The sequence below is a fragment of the Ceratotherium simum genome, chromosome 6 (assembly GCF_057802395.1).
Source record: "Ceratotherium simum simum isolate JZ-2026a chromosome 6, ASM5780239v1, whole genome shotgun sequence".
NCBI lineage: Eukaryota > Metazoa > Chordata > Mammalia > Perissodactyla > Rhinocerotidae > Ceratotherium > Ceratotherium simum.
The window spans coordinates 54,947,475-54,971,403 of NC_141905.1; the positions used below are offsets into that span (position 1 = coordinate 54,947,475).

The window sequence follows — 23,929 nt, forward strand, 5'->3', positions numbered from 1 at the left end:
TCTTTCCCAATAGTAGTAGGTGCCATTTCTAGACACTAGGCTGATCACTTGCCATGTATTGTCTTGGTGAATCCCACAACATTCCTAAGAATGGATGTCATTATCCCCATGTTACCAAAGAGGAAGCTGTCTCTAACATTCAAGTCAGCTTGCTCATGCTCATGACCAGGTCTCTAGCTGGTCAAGGCAGAGCCAGGTGTATAACTCGACATACCTGGCCCCAAAACCTGGGCTCTTTCTTTCCCAGCACACCATCTCCATGGCCACATTAGCCACCAGAAATTTAGTGACAGAGAATTAAAGCTAAGAATTCGCACTCTGCCTTCAAGTGGAAAGTATATACCAGCAGGCAGAGGAAGGCAGAGTAGAAATCAAGTTAGGGTCAATGCAGCTGGAATATCAGGGGGGTTCTGGGTACATAGTAGGGTCTCCTAAGGACCTAGAACAACTCAACAGAGGTCCTCTTGAGTGCCCATGGGCCCTGGTTAAGGTGAGATTTGAAGTGTGCAGCATCATGGGGGTGCCTACATGGCCTGGAGGGCATGGAGGGTCTTCTCCTCCCTGGCCTGTCACTGATGTCACCAGAAGAGGTGACCTCCATTTGCACCCTGAGATCTTTGCTTATCTGTCTGTCTCCCTTACTAGACTGTGAACTCTTTGAGGGGAAAAGCTGTCTTATTTACCCAGGCCTGACCCATGGCTGGTACAGATCTTCCTTGACTTACGAGGGGGTTATGCCCTGATAAAGCCATTGTAAATTGAAAATATCATGTCAAAAATGCATTTAATACACCTAACCTACCAAACATCATAGCTTAGCCTAGCCTACCTTAAACATGCTCAGAACACTTACATTAGCCTACAATTGGGCAAAATCATCTAACACAAAGCCTATTTTATAATAAAATATTGAATACCTCATGTAATTTACTGACTACTGTACTGAAAGTGACAAACAGAATGGTTGGGTACAGAATGGTTGCAAGGATATCGGCTGTTTACCCTCGTGATCGCGTGGCTGACTGGGAGCTGCGGCTCGCTGCTGACCATCACAGGTGAGTGTCATACCGCATATTGCTAGCCTGGGAAAAGAGCAAAATTCAAAGTACAGTTCTTACTGAATGCGTATCGCTTTTGCACCATTGTAAAGTCAAAAAATCGTTAAGTCAAACCATTGTAAGTCGGGAACTGTCTGTATATAAACACATGGTAACTGTTTGTTGATTTGATTAATGAATGACAAGTCAACCAAGGCAAGGTGCTCAAGGTGGCATGATGGAGATAACGCAAACTAGTAAACCTTTATTCCACCATCAGAAAGCTAGATTAACTCACCCCAACTCACCCATTAACTTCCCTGTTGTTTATACACTACCCAGAAGTCTCTGGCTTCCCAGAGACCTTGACAGAGCTCCAAACCTCTCGCAATAATGTCAAACCTCATAATTTTCAGGCCTCATCGTCTAAATTAGGTTGTGAAATCCTGCAGCACAAGAGGTGTGTGTTACTCTTAATACATGCCCCCACATCTTTCAATGCCATGCCTCACACAGAGCAGGATCTATATAAATGCATGTTGAACGACTGCATAATTCCAGTCGTTGGGAACCTGTCCTAATAGTCCAAACTTCTTGAGATAATTCTTGGTGAATTCAGGAGATAAAGGAAGAGGAAATCAGGATAGTGACAGAGACGGAGCAGAAAGAGTGGGCAGGTCTGTCAACTCATTGGATGAGGGAGGTAAGGGAGGAGGAAGAGGAAAAAGAATTCAAAGACTTTGATCCAAGCTGATGGATTGAAGGATTATGCCCAAGAGAGAAATATAGAAATTCTCATTCCCCATGACCCTCGCATCCTCACTTCAGTTTGAGCATGGAGAAAAGATTCCTCATGAATGTCAGGCTGAAGTGTTCCTTGGAGGCAGACAGACCTGGAACAGTCACTCAGGAGACCCCAAGAAGACAGCAAGGAAAGGTTTGCCTTTGTCCCTCTGCACAAGACCTTTGCTCTGCTGAGGAGGAGAAGGAGGAGAAATTTGAGCTGAATATATTTTTGGTTGGTACAACTTGTAAGTGCTCTGTTTGATAGCAGGGTTGTTTGAATGGCCCATTTCATAACTACACATAGCTTTTCCAAATAAATGGTGTCTGTAGAATGTTCAGGTTAATGCATGAGTCCAGTGCTCTGGAGTGTTTGTGCTTAGAGCGATGGAGCCTTCTTTCTTAATAAGTCTTCTTGGCATTTTGTCAACAAGTTAATTTGCTTTTCTAAGAAACTAGATGAATACTTCCTGTACTTTGTGTTATTCACAGATCTACAATGCAGTGAGAAGGGGACAAGAAACAGAAGATACAATTGGATCTCTTCTCCATTTCTTCACAAAGCTCCCAGCCTCTGAGAGAGCCCATGAAAGGATTAGCATTGGTCCATGCTTAAAGCAATGTGTCCAAGACACTGTCTGTGAATATCGTGCCACCCTCCAAAGGACTTCCATATCTCAGTACATCACCGGTTCTCTCCTAGAAGCAACCACATCTTTAGGAGCAAGAAGTGGCCTTCTCAATACTTTTGGAGGATCCACTGGACGAATGATGCTGAAAGGTAATGTCTGAAATTTCACTTTTAACTTTTCATCTTTGAATGCAGAAAAGAATCTAAGTTAACATTTATGCATCTCTTGATGGCAAATTGAGTTCACTTATCAGCAACTTTAAATAAAGGTAGCTGTTTTAAGAGAATGTAAAAAGGTAGTTCTTTATCAAAATCCCTTAAGGTGTAAACATTCCAGATATTAAGCATTAAGATTTTGAAATTTCTTTTTCAAAAGAAGTAAATGGTTAAAAGGCTATCTTTAATTTTTAAAAAAATTATTCAGGCAGGTGGTTTCTCCTAGTGGTAGTCCATGACAGATGTCAATTACTGTAAGATGCTCATAAACAAGTGTTGTCATATGGTCACAGTGAAAACCAATAGTGGTCAGGAACAGAGTGGAATATAGTTCTCCTTCCTATACAGAATTAATAGGTTCATGTTGAGCAGAAAAGCTAAAGGCTATCTCCCAATGACTCCCATTTAAAACACAAGATAGGGCCGGCCCCGTGGCATAGCAGTTAAGTGCGTGCGCTCCGCTGCTGGCAGCCTGTGTTCGGATCCTGGGCGCCACCAATGCACCGCATGTCAGGCCATGCTGTGGCAGTGTCCCATATAAAGTGGAGGAAGATGGGCATGGATGTTAGCTCAGGGCCAGTCTTCCTCAGCAAAAAAAAAAAAAAAAAAAGAGGAGGATTGGCATCGGATGTTAGCTCAGGGCTGATCTTCCTCACAACAACAACAAAACAGACGAGATAGTAAGGCATCCTGCTGAAAAATGAAAGTCAGTGGAAAATGGAGTCCCTCAGCATCAGAACTTCCCAGCTACTTCCCACGAGTAGCAGACAGGCAGGTCAGAAATGGCAATGCACCAAAGAACCTCAGAGATTTGTGCACTGCACAGATGTCACAACCCATTTGGCAGTCTTCCCTGGCAGGAAGCTGCCAGCCAGATGGGGACCACGCAGAGCAGCGTTCCACTGCCTAGGGTCTGCCAAGAGCTCAATCTGACATCTGGCCATTTCTCTCAAGGAGGGCAGCTGTTGTCACTCCACAGCAAGCCCCAAACCTGCAGCTAGCAGGCCAGTGACCTTCCTCCTTGATCCTCAACCTCCCCCACCAGCACCCCACCACACACTCCCTGGGCAGGCCTGAGAGGAGGTGCACACCTCCCTGTGTACCATGTGGGTGCCATGTTGGTTTGTTGTCTGAAGTCACCTTAATTTTTGTGGATTGGTTATAAATGATGAATGAAGGAAAACACAAGATGTGGGAACACTAATCCAAGAGACTAAAAGGGAGAAACTTGGTTTCAGTTGTTTTTCATCCATTCAAGATATGTTTTGTGAGCCCCTACTAGGTGCTAGGTGCTGGGTAGGGAACAGAAGATAGTTCCTGCCTTCATGGAGCGTCTAGTCTCTAGGTGGTAAGCAGTTTCTCCTATGCACAGGATTCGAGATTTCTCTACTCTGATGTGGCTCCCAGTGGCTGCCAAGCTTACGTTCTCCATTAGTGCTCTTCCTGGGAAGTTGGGCTGAGATTGGCATGTGGAATTGGCATTGCTTCAATGCTTGTGACTCTATGTGAAGATCTCATCCTGTGAGTTATTCAACCTGTGTTTATCAGATACCCACTCTGCGCGAAAAACTGTGTAGGTGTTATGGGAGATCCTAAGAAGTACAATCAATTTACTTGCCCTTAAGTTATTTAGGACCCTAATGAGGAGGCCAGATATGCATGCATCAAGTATTCAAAGAATAATATGAGACTGCAGAGAGTTAAGTGACGAATAATGTGGAAGTGGCTATAAGTGTTGAAAGAGTTTGGAGAGGGAATGATAAATGGCCTAGACTGAAATGTGAGACCTCAAACAAACAAAAGTCAATAAAAGCACCTTACTTTCTTCTCTATTAATTGCAAAGGAACAAATCTCCAGGCTTCCTGACCAAGGGAGGCTGCCTCCAGTCTTACACAGATCTTGGAGGAGATAAAAGGAGGCTGCTGGTTAGTTCATCTGTTGCTCTGATAGTAACTTGATTTCAATTGCTATTTGCACTTCCCTGTTCAGATCAGAACTTCACGGATCACCATTCCCATCTCTGAGACTCATTGGACCATCAGCTAATCTGTTATCTTTAAATTGGCGTTTTATGCAAGAGTTGGGTGTTTCTTTAACTTTCTGTTTTGCAGCTCTTCAATCATTTCTGATATCCCTCTGAAAGTAGCTTCTGCTGAATAATACAATTAGCTGGTTGGCTTCTGCTCCAGGCTTACTTCTGTAGATTTGGCTTGCTCTCTCTCTTTCCTTTTCAATTTCAGTGCCCTTTCTAAACGTCTCTATGGTTTTCGAAGTCTATATGTGCTGTAGTCAAATTGTTCTTCAACATGTGGTGGAAGAAAATGCATCAAAAGACCATATGGGCATTTGAATTCATGGAGTATTTATATAATCTATAGGTTCAGCATATTGACTAGTTGGATTTTGAACTCTGTTGGCCATATACTCTGGCAGGGGGTCTGGAGGACGTGCTGGCTGCTATGACTTGGTTGTCTTCTTCTTTTATTTTTCACTGTGTGTCCTGGGGCATCGAGTTGGCCGATAGCTTTCAGCTCTGTATCACTAATGAAAATTTGTGGGAAGTGTATAACACACACTCGATCCTCAGTTTATAAGTGGCTTATAGTCCAGAAGTTCATTTCTCAGGAACTGTGTAGAACTTAGAACACTTTCCTGGAGAAAGAGTATTAAACATTATGATTTGGTTCACAGACTCTAGTCCTCAAAAACCTCTTTAACCCATAACATAGTTGAAATCCACACACTTCCCCTGGAAGAAAAAGAAAAACACGATTATTAGAACACTGAGAATCAGCCTCCAAGAAAAAAGCAATACAAGTGAGTTAAAAGATATCTCTTGTTCAGGGGAAATAATTTTAATTAAGATGAGTAGAGAGTTAAATTAAAACTTTTATGGAGATTTTGAAAGAACTTTGGGCCATTTCAGAGATTTTAGATGTTGGCATCTGTAGTTCTTTTGTTATGGTTATTTCCGTTTCGAAACTCATACCGATATGACAGAATCAGAAAATTATTATCCCAGTAACTTTCTTTTCCTTTTTTTTTTTTTTTAAGTGGGAGGCTTATAAATGGAATGAAGAAGGGAAGAGAGAGGAGGGCAGGTTTAAAATTCTTTTTCCCCGAGGGAAAAAGTAAGGAAAAGTTCAAAAAGATTGACCTCTTCCGTGAGAGAGATCATGTTTGAAGCAGATTAAATGGAATTGGGAAAGGCAGAAAAAAAGGAGGAGGGAAGAAGACAAATACCATATGATGCCATTTATATGAGGCACTTAGAATAGTCAAAATCATAGAGACAGAAAGTAGAAAGGTGGTTGCCAGGGCTGGTGAGGGAAGAGGAATGGGGAGCTATTGTTTAATGGGTATAGAGTTTCAGTTTTGCAAAATGAAAAGAGTTCTCGAGAGGGATGGTGGTGATGGTTGCACAAAAAAATATGAATGTACTTAATACCACTGAACTGTAAAAATGGTTAAGATGCTAAATTTTATGTTATATGTATTTTGCCACAAAAAAAATGAACTGAAAAATTTAAAAAGGAGGAGGAACGTGTTATGTAGGTCTTTGGTCCCAGGTCTATTAAGATGTCAGAAAGAACTGAGGTGTGAAAAAGAAATATGAAGACAGATAGTTTTGCATGTGACCTCTGGATGGACCAAGTCAACTGTCCTCTGGGAATGGTTATGATTACAAGATGAGGGTTGGAGCAGCCTGCAGTAGATGAGATAGGAGGAGAAATGTCTAACCAATTGTTCATTATTCCCAGGGTATTCACAAGTCAGGAAGTGGTAACTCAGGGATTGATTGGTCAAAGCTCTGCAGCCTTGCAGCTTTACCACAGTCTACAGGATTCTGCTAACTCTTCAACATCTCCATGAGCTTGCCTACCTCCAATGGTATGGGTGGCTCTAGAAGGACAGCCAACAGTACACAAACATTCCTGGTTTTCTGCCTTCAGGACCACCAAGGATGGTCTGTCTACTAAGTTGAAAGTTTGCCAAATAATGAGAAACATTTTCTGATATGAGGCATTGATCAGCAAGGGTGTGCCCTTCTTTACAAAGGTGTGCTGTCTCAAAACAGAAAATGGGGAGCTTACACCATCCTGTCAGCAACTTCCACTGGTTTAATACAATTAAGATCTTTCTACTTCCCGTCTGGGTTCCCTTCTCCCCCTCTTCATTAACCTTGCTAGAATCTCCGGACCACTCCGTAGAGCAGTGGCAGTCGAAAGAACTATTGATTTCAGTAATCAGCAAGTCATTTTCTAAAACCATTACCTGCTTTTGCCTCTTTTGTTCCGATATACTACCGACTGAAAATTATAAAAGCAAGATAAAGTGAAAAGGGAGAGAAAAGTGGGAGATAAGTGATAATAATGTAAAACAGTAGAATAGCAAAATTGGAAAAATAAATAGTGATGAGGAAGAGGATGTTTCAATATAAGGCAGCTAAGTGTTTTCAAATGTGCATATTGTACCAGCCAATATGATAAATTTAGTACGTTAAACTCAATTTTTCCTTCTCAAATTGTTGCTAAATAAGTTTATAAATTAAAAGATTAAATATTTACATATAACCAGGATAAAGCTTAGTTACCCATATTTAGATTATGTAATAGAAAAGAAAACTCTGCTGTTCATTTTTAACCAGTTTGTGTGTATATGTGTGTATATCGAATAGCTATATTAAAGTTATCAGTCGTATATAGACTGCAAATAGAATATTAATATGAAAACAAAAAATGTCCTACGGATTTAATGTTCTTATTTGAAAATAGGAAATATTTTGTTTCTGCTAGAAAGGTCTAATAAATTTCCAACTTATTTTCTTTTACTGCAATAAGTATATTCTATTTGTGTCTTTTTCTAAAGTTAATATCTTTGAGTATAAAGACAAGAAGTTGTAATAGGAATATATACACACATTTGAACTATGTGACTGTACCTCGTAAATAATTTAGTTTATAAAGGCTGTCTTAGTTGACTTCCTCATAATCAAAACAATTACCCTTTACATGCCTACCAGGCAAGAAAGGCATATGCATAGTTCTAATTCCAAGATTTAGGTTTATTTAAAGAAATCCTCTGACTTAACTAGTTTTGTGACTTTGAAATTATTTTCTTGATGGTTAAAAGTATGCTTTAATGTAATTTGGGGTGTGTTTCTCTACCAATTAATCGACTAAAAAGTATTCGTTCGCTGCCTACTGTGGCCTAGGGCAGTGTCACCTCTGGGAAGAATGCAAAAGATCACATCTGAAAGTCTTCAACTCATGAGATAATGTTTCTCACTCCAGAGAAAATGTAATATTAGGTTTCAGGTCTACTGAGGTAGCCCTTACTACCTCCAAGGGATTCATAAAGTGCTGGGCTACTCAGTTGAAAGTGGGGTCTGTAGCTCGTGGGGCCAGGAAGTTTGGTGGGCACAGGACAAAAGCCTTCTGCTTTGAGACCGCAGGTGGTCAGGCATCATTTAGGAGTGTGACTCTATGCCCAAGTGTGACCAAGGAGTGTGGCTCCATGTCCAGGTATGTCCTAAACATGCTCAGGTGTGACTGAGAAGTGTGACTCCACACCCCTGCTTATAACCAGGGGGAGCTTCTCCAAAGTGCCAGCAGAGAGCAAAGTCACCTATCTCAAATATTACTGGAGACATGATGCTTCTTGGGTCAAAACAATTATGTATATTTGGAGGAGGGAAGGAGGGTCAAGTAGAAGAATTCCATATTTTTTTGAATTTTTTCAAGATGACATCCCCATTACTGTTATCTCTGAAGTTTAAACTCTTCCATCTATAAAGAGAAGGTTGGGCATAGGGGAGGTTTAGAGTTGGGTAGAATTATAGTAATACTTATTAACATTTTTTTAGTTCTTGCTGGGTGCCATGTATTGCTCTAAGTACTTTGCATGCATGATTTCATTGAAGACCATTCAATGATCCAGTGAGCGAGGAACTGTTTACTAATGAGGAAATTGAGGCCCAGAGACCATAAGAAACTTGCCCAAGGGTGCACAGGTAGTCAGTGACAGAGTCAGTACTTGAACCCTGGTAGCCTGTTGAGTGCTTACTGTGTTCCAGGCAATGCACCAAGTCCTTTATCTGCATTATTTAATTTCTTCCTTATTGTGGACTGACTTGTGTCCCCTGACAGAGATATGTGGACGTCCTAACCTCCTGTACATATGAATGTGATCTTACTTGGAAATAAGATCTTTACAGATGTAATCAAATTAAGATGAAGTCAGTTAGAGTGGGCCCTAAACCCACTGACTAACCCGCTGGCCCTAAACCCAATGTCTCAAAAGCCATTATCAGCACCAGGGTCCTGGAATGGTTGCAGGGTTATCTCTGGGGAATTCCTTACTCCTTGTCTGAACTCCTCTCCCCTCCTTCCACGCACCTGCTGCCTCTAGGGATCCAGAGCCCCTCTAACTGTACCAGCCCATCCACTGCTCCCTCGCTGCCCCATGAAAACATAATCTCCTGTTCTCACTGTGGTGGATCCCAGCTGGGCTTTGTGAAGAGAGTAACCTGATGGGTTAGAATAGAGACCTGAGGTGTTGACTGATGAGGGAAACTCCCTCTGGAGGGCTGGGGACAGATGGAGGTGCTGATGGTAACTGGCACAGGGAATGGGGCACACAGGTGCAAAGGTATGAGACAGGAAAAGGCATGATGTGTTCAGGGAACTGCTGTCTACCAGGCTGTTCTGGCCAAAGCTTGGGGAGTACAGAAGGGAAGTCGGGAGGGATGGGACTGGGGCTGTGGGAGAAAATAGGTCTCCAGGGGGCTATATTTCATAATAAAGAGCTTAGATTTTACTTTGTAAGTAATGAGAGATACTAACAAGTTGTAAGGAAGGGTGTGATGTGATCAGATGGGGTTTTTAGAAAGATCCATCTGGCTGCAGTGTGGGGTGGGGCTGCTCAGAGCATCATCCTTAGCCCACCTGCATCAGAATCACCCAGCATGAGTGTCCAAAAAACAGCTTTCTGGGCTTCACCCCCAAACCTACTGTATTAGAGTCTCTGATACTTCAGGTGAGTATGTTTGGTGTGGGAGGTGGATGGGGGGATAGTGCTGTGAGAACTGGAGGCATTTAGGAGGCTGCTGCTAAGGCAATGTTCCTGGTAGGAAGCTGGAGGCCACCCCTATGTACAGTCTTTAGTTAGGTTTTCCTTAGGGCTCATGTATCAGGCCATTCATTCATTCACTCATTTATTCATTTAACAAAGATTTGTTGAGCATCTACTGTGTGCCAAGCACTGTGCTGGGCCCTGATGATAAAACAGTGAATAAGATATAGTCTTAACTTTCAAGGAGTTCACCTGCTAGTGGAGGAGATGGACAGATAAGCATGCAATTTTAGGATGGTATAAATGTTATAGTTGAAATAAGCGCAGGATGTAGGGGCTCAAGAGGGAAGTCCCTGTACCACATTGAGTGAAGTCTGAGGTTTCTAAAACCATTTAAGAGCCTGGAGAAATGAGAACACCTGTTAAACCAAGGCAAACACTCCCCCACCTGTATTATGAAGCTTCTGTTGTTTCTACTTTATTCTCTGCTGATATCATCTCTCTTCCCTCCTGGGTAGAAAAGATGCTAAGTGTTTATTCCTGGCATTGGGAGCCGTGTCTAAAAATCTATGATTGGTACAAAATTTACTGCTCAAGTTAAAATTTATACTTTTTTATGAAGATACATGACTCATTACAATAAAATTAAATGAGATTTTTCAGTACATGTAACTAGTCCTTTTGAGTGTTTTTAAATTGTTTATTCGTTTAAAGAACAAAAACTCATTTAAATGACCTATGAAAATTCTTGTCCATGGGAACATTTATAGAACATAATGGAATACGCTTATAATTTGTTTATAATAACATGTGGGTCAGTAGCAAATATTTCAGAGGAAAAAAAGAGAAGATCTCAAGAAAGTCTGAGTCATTATTTAAACTTCTGTTGGAATTGAGTCTTAAAACCAAGAAATCATAAAAAACTTAGTAGTACAGTTAAAGCAGTAAGAGGGCATTTTATGAGTGTTTAGTTTTCGATGGGCTGAATTCTAACAGAAGATACTTTACCGTCTTCAAGAAAGCCTAAAATGTTTTGCCAACTGGAAACCCATGTTGAGTATTTTAAGTCTTTTAACTCTGTATTTCATTATGACAACAAACTTTTTAAAAAATGATGTCTATGATATTAATCCCACAAGTGATTCTATGAGGGCCTGAACAAATATGTGCTCCAACCCCACTGAGGCTCTCCCTGTGAATTTTACAGTCACCAGAAACACCCTTGGTTTCAGTGGTGGGTATTTTACCCCCATTTATGCCCAGAGTCACATTTTTGCATTAATAAGCAGACATATAAAATCCATTTCAAACAGATATTGTTGTAGATCATCTGGGAACATGGAGGGGAACAGAGAGTGCAAAAAGTTTCAGAGACCCTGGCACTTCACAAGGTCTGGGCTTACAGACTAGCAAGTCTAGAACCAAAACATTTAACTGGGGTTGATTAGTCAGTAGGGGCCAAGCCAGCATTTGCTTCCCAAGCCTGTCTGATTCCCAAATCCAAGTTCTTAACCATTAGGAAACCCTCCAGTTTTATCTCCCACTCAGGTCTCAGCCTATGTCCTGAGCCGTGTGGTGTGTACATACATATATACGTACAACACGGAACCCCCAATTTGAACGCAGGTCCATCTGGCTACAAAATTGATCATTTTCCTGCATACCTGCTGCCTCCTTGACTTAGAGACCTCCAAGGACTTAAAGGATATCTCAAGCATTCCTTGATATGGGCACCTTTGAAGGTAGATAGGGGGGTCTTCCCATCTGCAGTTGAGTAGTCATAGCACAGAATCAACCAAATGGTAGAAGGGACTCTTATTAGCTAACAGACCAAGCAAATGTATTCCTCTCTGCAAAGAAAGCCACATAGTGCCTGGCACATGGAAGGGGCTCAAAAAATATTTTTGGAGTGAATGAATGAATAAATGAACACATACACACAAGTCTAGGCTAACACACAGTTATCTGTACTAAAACCAGAAAGAAACATTTGAAGCCATTTGATTTGATCCAGTGAGCATCACCAACATCCAAATTAATTTACCAGCAGTGACTATTTTTCAAGAATCCTTTACAAAAGTCATCTGGGCTGGTTGCAGCCCTGCCCCGCGTGTGACTGGAGGTATGTGGCAGAAGACAGACTGTCTGAGAGCCATATAAGGCATATTTAAACCTTTGGTCCTCATTGGCCTCTGAGCAGGAGAGTCCTGCCCGGTTGGGAGGTATTAACTGGCCCACAGTGAGGACAGCCATGGAATGATTTCCCTCTGGTCTGTTTTTATCATTGCCCATGTGCCTTCACACCCTTGGGCCAGTTGGCAGGTGCTCCTAAGGGTCTTATCTCTGCAAAGTGGGCCCACACTGTTGTAGAGAAAAGGAAAAGAAGGAAGGAGGTGGCCCTGAGTCTCTGCATTATTCCTGCTTTGGAGGCCCCGAGGTCTCTTTCCTGAGCAAAGAAGTGAGGGCATCTCCACTCTCCAGCCCTCAAGCCAGGAGAGGAGTCCCCATTTCCTCTGTATCTTTGGGGGACGCCCTGTTCCCCATGGTTATCATACCCCAACACACCAAGAACAGGCCACTGGTGATGGAGATTCATTCACCTTACAACTCTTTATTAAATACTTGCACTGCCAGATACCAACAATAGAACAGACATTGTCCCTACCCACATGGAGCTTAAAGACCAGTAGGGAATTAAGTAATTCCAAAAACAAATGACAAATTGTAGCCATGGTCTACAGGCTGAGACCTGGACGTTTGATGTTTCAGCTGAGGGCTAAAGGTCCAATGGATAGGGTTGGAAGCAAGTTCTAGACAGAAGTATCTGCAAAGACCCAGTGGCAGAAGAGAGTATGGCAAGTTTGAGGTTTGGATGGAGTGTGGAGAGCTGGAAGTTCATCAGTAAAGTCTGGAGAAGTCAGAATGACAAAGTCTAACAGGTATTGGGTGCTCACTGTGTGCCAGGCATTGTGACAGTGTTTTTTAAAGTATTACCTAATTTAAAACTGACATTTTTACATAAAAAGAAACTAAGGCACAGAGAGGGAAAACAAACTGCTAGATAATACAGGCTCTTGTTAAGGGCCCTTGTCTTTATCTCTAGGAGCAATGGGAAGCCATCAGAGGATTTAAGCAATAGTGACACAATAAAATTTATGTTTCAAAAGGATGATTCTGATAAAAATAAACTAGAGATGCCCCACCTGTACTGTCCCTTCCAGCCCTCTTAGTACCCCAAATTACATTTAAAACTGTCATGGATATTGAATCTGAAAATAAATAATTATTCTGAAATAGAGACCCAGATAGGATTGGCTGAAGTGCTGTGTAGTTGTTCTGAGGAGGTGGGAACAAGAGGCCTAGTAACGCAGCTCTCTCTACTATCTGCGGACTGTATTCCAAGAAGTGTAGAAGAGCATCTTGTGATGTGACCCAGAGAGAGGGGTTGAAGACACTCCCCCTCCAGGCCCAGGGGGACTATTAACGCTCCCCTTACCCACAGCAATTCACTGGGTACTGAGTCGTAGAAGTGTCTTACTTGTACCAGGGCAGCAAAAACTCCCTCATAGACCATATCCAGGACATGTGGGTTTTTCTTTGACAGCTGCAGTATTTTACAAATTGGGAAATTTTGCATTAAAATGTAGAGTTCTGGCTTCTCTGGCACCCCTGGGCCACCATTCTCCCTTGGCCCTGTGGGCTGGGTCTGACCCACCCTAACCCCCCAGATAAGACACCAGCTTCATACTCCTCCCCGGCTACACCTGGCCCCACCTCCAGCTTGTCTCCCTCCCAGCTCCAGTCTCATTTTCTCACCTGCCTGGCCCTGCAGGCATCTACATTTGGGACCCCTGGATTGTTTTCTGGGATTCACACATGCTATCCAGGATTTCAGTTCATGGATTTAGGAGGCTGGGCTGGACGTTGGGACAAAGGAGACAGGGCTTTAAACACAGAGAGGTCATCCTTGTACCGGCTCCTGGTTGCAGGCTTTCCCTGGGAGATACAGGAGTTGTTCCCGACAGGGAAAGCACGTGAGATAAAATGCCAGGGTGGGAGTGAATGCAGTGCCTGGGAAACAAAGAAGAAATGATTCTCAGCAACAGTCTAGTGGGTGGACAAGAGAGTAAAGGTTAATTTGGTAGGTGTGGTTACAATTTGGAGAGCAGAGGTGAAAATTTGGACCTAAAGCATTAGAGAGCCATCGCAGGCTTTTAAGCAGGTTGAATTTTAGGAAGGTCAGACCCCCAGCGCCATGTTAGGGTCTGGAGGCAGGGTCACCCTCTGTTGGAAGGAGAGTGGCAGTTACAAACCTGAATGATTATTCACAGATTAGGAATGGTGCACTCAAAATAAAGGGACAGAAGCCAGCGTGAGCCCATGTAGTTTTCACTGGCACAGGGCCACGGTTATAGGAAAAAGACTAGTCTTGAAAATCTAGCCTCACCAGGAGAAAAATGAAATGTAATAAAAATTACAGTTGGTTAAGAATGGAGGCATTTTTACTACAACACAGCACCATTGTGAAAATCCCCAAGCTCGTGCCAAGGGGCAGATGCTGCTAAACTTCCCCGGGAGTCAGGGCGTTCAAGCACTCTTGGCACAGTCTGCCCAGCCAGAGGGCTGGGAGCAGGGCCTCCTCGGGCTTCCATAAAGCATAGATCTTGCCCAAATGTGGAAAACCTTTGGGGATGTGAAAACCATTAGGGATCCGAAGCCCTGATTTGAACCAAGCAGAATAAACAAACCCCTGCCCAAATTGGAACTCGCTGGATGCCTTTCAGAGTTATCCAAGGGGAAAGGCTGGAGGCCTCAGGGTCTTGAGTTGGCTAAAGTCTTGTTTCGGCTGCTTTGCTCCAGTCTGATGAGACTGTGTGCGCTTGGGTCTTTGTCCTTGTTTGAAGTGTTTTAACACCTCAGTTGCAAACCCACAAATGGGTTGTGTTCTGAACCTGTAATATATACAGTACTTTTTTTGCTGCTAATGGGATGTTAAAGCCCAAGTTAGATCTTCTGAAAGTGTGTTACATATTCAGGAACTGGGTTGGAAAAGCTCCAGAGAGCATTCACATTTTCCATAGACAGGGTCTTGGTAAATTCCCAACCTCCATTTCTATTTTCAATATCCTTTGTCACTCTTTCCAGCCTAATAGTTTAGTTAGTTTTCTATATGCATAGCATAGTGTAACTTTGTGTCTCTCTCACCATAACAGGTAAGTGGCATATTTTCCTTTTTGATCTCAGTTTTTTAAAAATGGGGGAGGCAGTTTCATAGAGAATAAAGTTCATTCACTCACTGAGTAGTCAACTTAGTGCCTACTGTGGGCTGGACACTTTGTTAGGCACTGTTTTGGGGCAGAAGAGGGGAGTGGACTGAAAAAGAATAAACAATTCCCCTAAGTCCTGAGGTTCACAATCTGTTAAAAGGTGGAGATGGACATAGAGATAGGAAACCAAGACACAGAGCATCTAAGAACCAAGTCCTAAATGGTCACAAATCCGGAGGTCACAGAAGCATGATGTGAGCGAGTCTCAAACTAGACTCAAGCTCTTACCCTGTTTCTTGTCTACCTCTAGGAGATACAATGTAATATAGCACAAAATGGAAAACATTTACATGGCTTTGTTCTAGCCAGGAATGAAAAAAGGCAGTGTTCTTAATGTCTAGGAGTTGGTGATTTAGTTGACAGAGAGACTGACAGAGAGACTGACATGTGAACATGTGGTTACACTGTACCGTGACACATATGAGGCAAAGAGTAGTGATTAAGAGTGTGCACTTTGGTAACAGACAGACCTAAATTCCAGATCTACGACATACAAGCTATGTGACCTGGGGCAGATTACTTAACTTCTCTGTTCCTAAATTTCATCATCTTGCCTGTAAAATGGGGACAATGCAGATTCTTGCCTCAGAGAATTATAATGGGATAAAATGAATGAATCTAATGAATATAAAGTGATTAGGACACTGTCAAAAAAAAAAAAAGCAAAATAAGATAGAGATTGAGCAAAGAAGACATTCCAGAAATAGCAAAAACAAAGGCTTAGCTGGGGAGGGAGTCTAGCAAGGGGTCAGGTTTGGCAGGAAGGAGGGAGTATGGAGGGGGCTGTGGGAGGTGGAGCTGGGAAGTGTGCCCTGGTCTGGGGGCTGCCTGGAGCTGCAGGTGGGCCTTGGGTCAAGGCAAAGCTCAGGACAACAGGGATCCAGACAGCAGCTCTTCCTGCCTCTTGCCTTCAGAGCTCATTTCTCCCATCCACACCTGCTCCTTCTCATGATTCCAAGCCACATCAGCTGCAGAGAGCACTCACCTGCCTAGAAGGTCGCTCTTGTCTTCATAGCTAGCTCAGTTGGGTAATGCACAGGCACATCCCTTTTTCTCCTTCTCTAACTCAGCTGTGAGAAAGTTGGAATTTTTTAGTGCAAACTTTTCCTTTCAAAAGAAAAAGAGAGAAAAGATGGAAGGAAGGCAGGGAGGGAAAAAGGGATGGAAGAAGGGAAAGGGAGGGAAATGGACAGAGGAAGGGCAGGGAAGGATATGCGGATGCACCAAAACAGACGTGTTCAGCAAAGCAGACTTACACCTCATTTGTCAAGAGTGGAACACAGATCAGCCTTGCCAATGGTCCCTTTATAGGACTTCCTATTCTTTTCTTCCTTGCTTCTGCCCTGAATGTCTGGACTTGGAGAGATTAAACCAGTTATCTGAGGAAGAATCTGCTGACCTGGCTGCCACATCCCTTCTAGAACCTTCTGCCCTCTCCACAGAGGGCCCCAGGTCTTGGGTCTCTTTGGCCCTAGGCTGTGTCCCATTCCTTTGTGTTTGTCAATCTCTCCATCTGTTCATTAGGTGACAGTTGCTGAGCTCTCCTCTCTGTAGGCGCTCTGCCAAGTGTTGGAGATAGCAACATAAGGTGTGGGAGGTCCACACAACAGTGCGGCAGACTCTGAATCAGCACCAAAGAAGGACCCAGGGCTACCCATATATAGTACCCAAAGGCAACCACTTAGTGCTTACTTGGACATAAATTCTGGTGGTTTTGAATAAAAAATATATATATACGTATATACATATATCATTCTTGCACCTTTATCACTTTGGAATTAAAAGCCTGCATTGCTTTAAAAATATTGTTATTAAGTCTCCTTAGTTAGTAAAAATTAATGAGAAACCATATATTTATGAAGTGACCCATGGGATAATAAAATAACTTTGATTTAGGCTTCTATGTTGAAAATAAATTTTTTAGGAGCAGTTTCAAAGAGCCATTCCTGGGGGACCTCAGATTTGATTGTTCAGTCTCGTCAAGCCTTGGTTTTCTGTATCCAGAAGTGGAAATAATAGGCCTGTCCTATAAACCAAAGGAATGTAGAGACTTGCAATTCGTTGACTGTAAGCCGTCCTACAAATGTCAGCTGCTGTTGCTACTGTTGTTAATAATGGTAATGATAAACAATGACTGTGGCTGTGGTGTGGGTGTGGTTTATGAAGCCAGCGGGCTCATTCTCTGCTGTATCTGGATGCTTCTTTCCCTGCGGTGGTCCCACTTGTAATGAAACTCCTTCAGAGCAGTGCTTCTCAAACTGTAATGTGCATATGAGTCTCTGGGTATCTTGCTGAAATGCAGGTTTGGATTTACTAGGTCTGGGGTGGGGACTGAGATTCTGAATTTTTAGGGCATTCCCAGGTGAGGCAGTGGCTGCTGGGCAAGGCCCTCACGTTGAGTAGCAAGACGCTGGATTATCTCGAGACCTCTCTGTGTCTCGTGGCTTCTGTGTCACCCACCTTTGCCTGAAGAGAACTAACTCATCCTCTGAGGGCCCAGAGCTTCCATGCCAGGCCCACACCCAGTCTTAGAGCAGGAAGCCTGCCTGCTCACACAGAGCAGGAGCCCCATCCTGCAGCAGCACCCTGTGACTGCTGCCGCACCGAGGAGGCAGCTTTTTTATGTTCTCCTGTATGTTTGTTCCACTCTGCCTTGAGGTCTAGTCCTCAGCTCTGTAGGTGTCTTCAAAGTTTGGTAGGTCAGTTCACCCAGCCTACTTGAATCAGTCTTTGAACCCTAGGTCGCTGATCTGAGCCAATCAAGTTCACAGAAAACTGACATCTAAACCCAAATGCCCTTTCCCAGTTTCTAAGAGCTACATGTAGCTCAATGAATGCAAGTAATAGAAACAACAGCAATAATAACTACCATTTATAGAATCAGGAACTACATGCCATAAACTGTTCTAAATGCTTTACCAGCACTAACCCTCTTGCAACTGAAAGTGTGGTCCCAGAACCAACAGAAATCTCAGACCCCACTTGAGACATCATGAGTCAGAATCCACATTTTTTTTTTCACAGAGTGATTTTTTCTTTTGAGGAAGATTGGCCCTGTGCTAACATCTGTTGCTAATCTTCTCTTTTTGTCTTTTTCTCCCCAAAGCCCCAGTACATAGTTATATATCATAGTTATAGAGTTGTAGCTCTTCTATGTAGGACGCTGCCTCAGCATGGCTTAATGAGTGGTGAGTAGGTCCGCACCCAGGATCTGAACTGGCGAACCCCAGGCCGCCGAAACAGAACGCACGAACTTAACTGCTACTCCACCAGGCCGGCCCTGGAATCCACATTTTTTTTTAAACAACGAAATTCCTAGGTAAAAACCTGGGTTCGAGTCCTAGCTATGCCACTTACTAATCATGCAACCGTAATCTTTTCTCCTCTGCCTTCCATCTTCACTCCCTTGGTCTCCTTCAGTTTCAAGGTCAAATTAAAAATACCCCAAATAGGGCTGGCCCGTGGTGTAGTCGTTAAGTTTGGCACACTCCACTTTGGCGGCCCGGGTTCACAGGTTCTGATCCCAGGCGCAGACCTACACCACTCATCAAGCCATACTGTGGCAGCGACCCACATACAAAATAGAGGAAGACTGGCACAGATGTTAGCTCAGGGACAATCTTCCTCAAGCCAAAAAAAAAAAAAAAAAATACCCCAAGTCCCTTCCATTGATAAAGACGTTTGGGAGTTCTCTTTGGTGCCCAGGATTGGTAGTCAACAACTGTGAGACTCACTCAGAGTGGCCAGAGTTTATAATCATAAACCCACTCTGGTTTACGCTTATTCCCTCAGAGAGAGCAGGGGCTGGCCAGCTGGGTCCCTTCAGGTGAAGAGATTATGAAGCAATTAGATATGATCCACCAGCTGTCAGAAAATATAATCTCCTTGTATTATTTATATTTATACCTGTAACTGTAGACAAAAAGGAAGTCATCCTGAAATAATAGACCAGTAAGTAACTGAGCCTTCAACAGAATGAAGGAGCCACATGTCTTATGTGTATTAATGACCTATTACCCCCTCTGCTAACTCTCATGTGCTTATAAACAAGTAGATATTAACACTCCCAGTGCATATGACAACTGGCCTGGAGTTCATGTGGAAACATGCAAGGCATTCCATTAATAGCCCAGCCACTATGCTGAATAAAGTTTTGTGTATGTCTCATGTAATTCCCAAAACAACCTGGTGAGGTAGGATCATGATCCCCATTTCAAAGATGAGAAAACTGAGACTTAGAGGCTATAAGTTGGTGTCCCTACAAATTCAATTATTTAAGAAGGAGTTTGAGAGGGGGAAGATAGCTGGTGTCTTTACCCTCTGTTGTCTTGAGCTATTTCCTTCTGGCCCCAACCTTTCCTGCCCCAGTCCACAAACCCAAGGCTCTATGGTTAGGCTAAGTGGGTGCCCCCACTTTAGAAGGCATTTAGGGGACCTCATGGTGATCTCACCTTCTTGCAACCTCAGAAATTTGCCCAAGTGTTTGTTCCATGTACAATATTTTGCTTGTGAGGAGTTTAGGCAAATTGGTTTTCCCCCTCTTCTCATATCTTCAATGATGTTTTGTACTCTTTCCAGCTGGGAGTTCACAGGAAGCTGAGCATCTTCCTGTGAGTGGCCTACTCTGCTCTGAGAGGTTAATTACAGAGTTAAGCAACCAGAGTGGCTGAGCAGGAATTTGAACTTGGTATCATCCCGCTTCAGGGCCCGGGCACCTGAGCACTCTCCTGTATGGCATCTAGAGTCCAGGCCACCTCCTTCACCACATCCTTACCCATTGCCTTTGGTAGGATACACATGAGTGAAGATTCCCAAGGCTCTCAGGCATGCAGCCCTGGTTTGCACAGTGAGAGCTGGCAGCAGCACAGCAGCAGGGTCACAGGCACCAGACGCTGGGCAGCCTGGCTGTCCACATCCAGCTGTGGGTGCTAGCACTTCCTATTGAGCTCAGGCTCATCAGAGAGAGACCGACAGCTGTTCTTCCAGGTCCTATGACTGTTTTATAATCAGAGAGGAACTGACCTCAGGAAGGAAGTGTGAGGTCTTGCCCAGAACTGTATAAACCATGTGTGTTTTCTTTACACATTCTGTTGGGCTGGCCTACACCCTTCTCCCATCTCCCACTGCCATCATGGACATCACCTCACAGGGCCAAATGGCCTTTCCAACCCCCTGGATGTTGGCCTTGATGGGTTTTGTAAGGATTCCTCTTGATCTCTCACAGCAGAGGACAGTTAGGATGCTGTTGCAGACACTGATGCAGGTGGAAGTTGAGGGAAGGTAATGAGAATGGGCCGGAAGGGAGCAATTCTTGAGACAACTCGTGGACGAATGAACACAAACACAGCCCAAGATATGAAGGAATAATGAATGCCTTCAAGATTTTGGACCTGTGGAAATAAAGGTGGTACCATTAAAAAGAAAGTGAAAAGTTAGATCCAGTTGGAATATCTTGACTTTGAGATACTGGGATGTTCCAGTAGACATTCCCAATAGAAGCATCAGGATTGGATCTGAGTAAGAGGTCAGAACTGGAATTACACATTTGCAAGTCATCTGCTTAGTTGTGATGGTTACAGCTGAGACGAGCTTTCCTAGGAGGAGAGAGAGAGAGATGAGCAGAGAACTGATGAGTAGAGTTCAGGCTGAGGGGCTGCAAGGAAGTCCAGAAACCACTGCCGTGGCTGGAAAGTTATGAAAGCCAAGAGAGTTTAGTGTCCTGAGCTAGGACTCCAGGAAGGTCTGTGGTGCTGGGCTTAAAGTTATAGATTACCAGGCTCCCTCTACATAACAACTCTATGGCGATTGTAATGCAGCAAGTCATAATATCCTCACATCTCTCATTAGCCACTTTGGCATAGCTATGTTTTTCCTGTTAAAGGTTTGACTTTGTAGTAAAGATCTTCTACTTAAATCATCAAACATAGTTTAAAATCTATTAACTGCACAATTAAATACACAATAGTTCCTGAACAGCTTTGTCCACTACTAGATTAAGTACATCACATCACATAGGCTGAATTCATATGATAAGTACTCAATGAGTACTTGACTTGAAATAGAATTGGTCAACCAGTGGGAGACTGAATCCTATGACTTTCCAGGTTTTGGTCCCATTTGAATTGAAAAGAGGAAATGAACAGTTTTGAGTTTGTGCATAAATTAAACTCTGGTACCCAAAGTATAAGAAATGGTAAAAAGCATTAACTTTGGAGTCAAATGGTTCTGAGTCAAAATCCTAGCCTCACTACTTACTACCTGTGAATATTTAGGCAAGCTACTAACCTCTCTGGGTTTCCTCAGCTGTAAAATGGAATACTAATTGTACTTAGGCCACAGAGTTGCTAGTAGGACTAAAGGAGATACTTTAATAAAGTGTTAGCAAGTAATGCTGTCGGTACCATTATTGTTGCCTTTCATGGTCAAAAAAAAAAAAAAAAATTCCAGGTCCATATGTGTTTTTCTTATTAAGTGACTTTGACCTGCCCAAAGTCTAGTACAGGTCATTTCTGCAATAGTATGTTCTAAATCAGAAATAACATGCACCAGTTTTCTTTTAAGTCAAGAGCTATTTTAATTGATACTTATATCGTCAAGGGTTGAAAATGTGATTATAGTAACAAACAACAATAAAGAGTGCATGTTCAACATGAATTTTAAAAATATATATTTCCTTTCTTTAAAACAAACAATTTTTAAAAATATCGGACTGTTTGTGATTTGAAGTCATGGTCACAGTCACGTCCTAGTTTACCATCTGTTCTTGTCCAATGTACAGGTCCAAGTTAGGACCAGAATTGCAAATAGACAATAAATGTGTGTTGGTCTTGTACAGAGCTCTTCTCAGTTAGACTTACTTTAATGGTAATATATTAATATAAAAATGAATATACAGTTAAACATACAAAAATCAAACTAATATACTATACTAGTAGAGTAGTGGATAACAACCACATGATCATCTCAATAAATGCAGAAAAAGCATTTGACAAAATCCAGCACCCTTTCATGATAAAAACACTCACCTAATAGGAATAGAAGCAAATGTCTCCAACCTGATAAAGTGCATCTATGAATAACCCACAGCTAACAGAATGTATAATGTTGGAAGACTGAAAGCTTTCCACCTAAAATCAGGAACCAAAGATATCCATTCTCACTATTTCTATTTAACATTGTACTGGAGATTCTAGGCAGGGCAGTTAGGCAAGAAAAAGAAATAAAAGGCATCCTGATTGGAAAGAAAGAAGTAAAACTATCTCTATTATAGATAACATGATCTCATGTACAGGAAATCCTGAGGAATCCACTAAAACACTAGTAGAACTAATAAATGAGTTCAGCAAGTTTGCAAAATACAAGCTCAGTTGTATTTCTGTACACTAGCTATGAACAATCCGAAAGTGAAGTTAAGAAAATTCCATTTACAGTAGCATCAAAAAGAATAAAATACTTAGGAATAAATTCAACAAAAGAAGTGCAAGACTTGTATACTAAAAACTACAAAATGTTGTTGAAAGAAATTTTAAAAGATCTAAATAAATGGAAACACATCCTGTGTTCATGGGTTAAAAGACTTAATATTGTTAAGATGGCAATACTCCCCAAAGCGATCTGCTGCTTCAGTGCGATCCCCATTAAAATTCCAATGGCCTTTGTGGCAGAAATTAGCAAGCTGATTCTAAAATTCATATGGACTTTCAAGGGACTCAGAATAGCCAAAATAATTTTTTAAAAGAAGAATAAAGTTGGAGGACGTAAACTTCCAATTTCTAAACTTACTACAGAGCTACAGTAATCAAAATAGTGTGATACTGGCCTCAAGACAGACATTTAGACCAATGGAATAGACTAGAGAGCCCAGAAATAAGCCCTCACATATATGGTCTAATAATTTTTGACAGGTGTGCTAAGACCATTCGATGAGGAAAGGAGAGTCTTTTCAACAAATAGCGCTAGGAAAAGTGGATATCCACATTCCAAAAATGAATTTGAACCCTTACTTTACATCATATACAAAAATTAACTCAAAATGGATGAAAGACCTAAGCGTAAAACCTAAAACTACGAAACATAGGGGAAAAGCTTCATGACATCAGATTTGGCAATGATTTCTTTGATATGACACCAAAGGCACAGGCAACAAAAGAAAAAATAGACAAATTGGACTTAATCAAAATTTAAAACTTTTAGAGGATTAAGAGGTACAAAATTCCTCCTTATTAGAGGTACAAATATTCCTTTAAAAATAAGTCATGGAGTTGTAATGTACGGCATAGGGAATAATAGTCAATATTTTAATAACTTTGTATGGTGACAAATAGTAACTAGACTTATTGTAGTGATCATTTTGTAATGTGAATAAATATTGAATCACTATGATATACACCTGAAACTAATAGGATATTGAATATCAATTATACTTCAACAACAAAGAAAGCTTATTTGTTAAAGGTGTGTGGCACTGATGTTCTTAGGTGGATAATACAAACTTCAACCTAGTGTTGCCTAAGATATTTTATCAGAATGGGAGGGTTTGTTTTCCTTCTGCCTAAATGAACAATAAATATTACATTTGAGGATGAAAAAATTAAAACTTTTGTGCGTCAAAGAACACTATCAATGGAGTAAAATGTCAACCCACAGAAAGAGATAAAATATTGCTAATCACATATATGATAAGAGATTAATATCCAGAATATATATAAATCTCAACAACAACAACAGAAAACAAACAACCCAATTGAAAAATGGGCAAAGGACTTGAACAGATGTTTCTCAAAAGAAGATATACAAATGGCCAGTTAGAACATGAAAAGATGTTCAACATTATTAGTTATTAGAGATATGCAAGTCAAAA

General features: G+C 41.9%; 1 protein-coding gene across 2 annotated transcripts in view; it reads left to right on the top strand.

Annotated features, from left to right (window-relative positions):
- Positions 1–23,929, top strand: part of PLCE1 (phospholipase C epsilon 1) — a 325,603-nt gene that overhangs the window by 143,451 nt on the left and 158,223 nt on the right. For both annotated transcript variants that reach the window (XM_087432292.1, XM_087432293.1), the window contains exon 3: positions 2,313–2,601. In XM_087432292.1, coding sequence (XP_087288418.1) covers positions 2,313–2,601 — 289 coding nt within the window. The remainder of the gene's footprint in view (positions 1–2,312; positions 2,602–23,929) is intronic.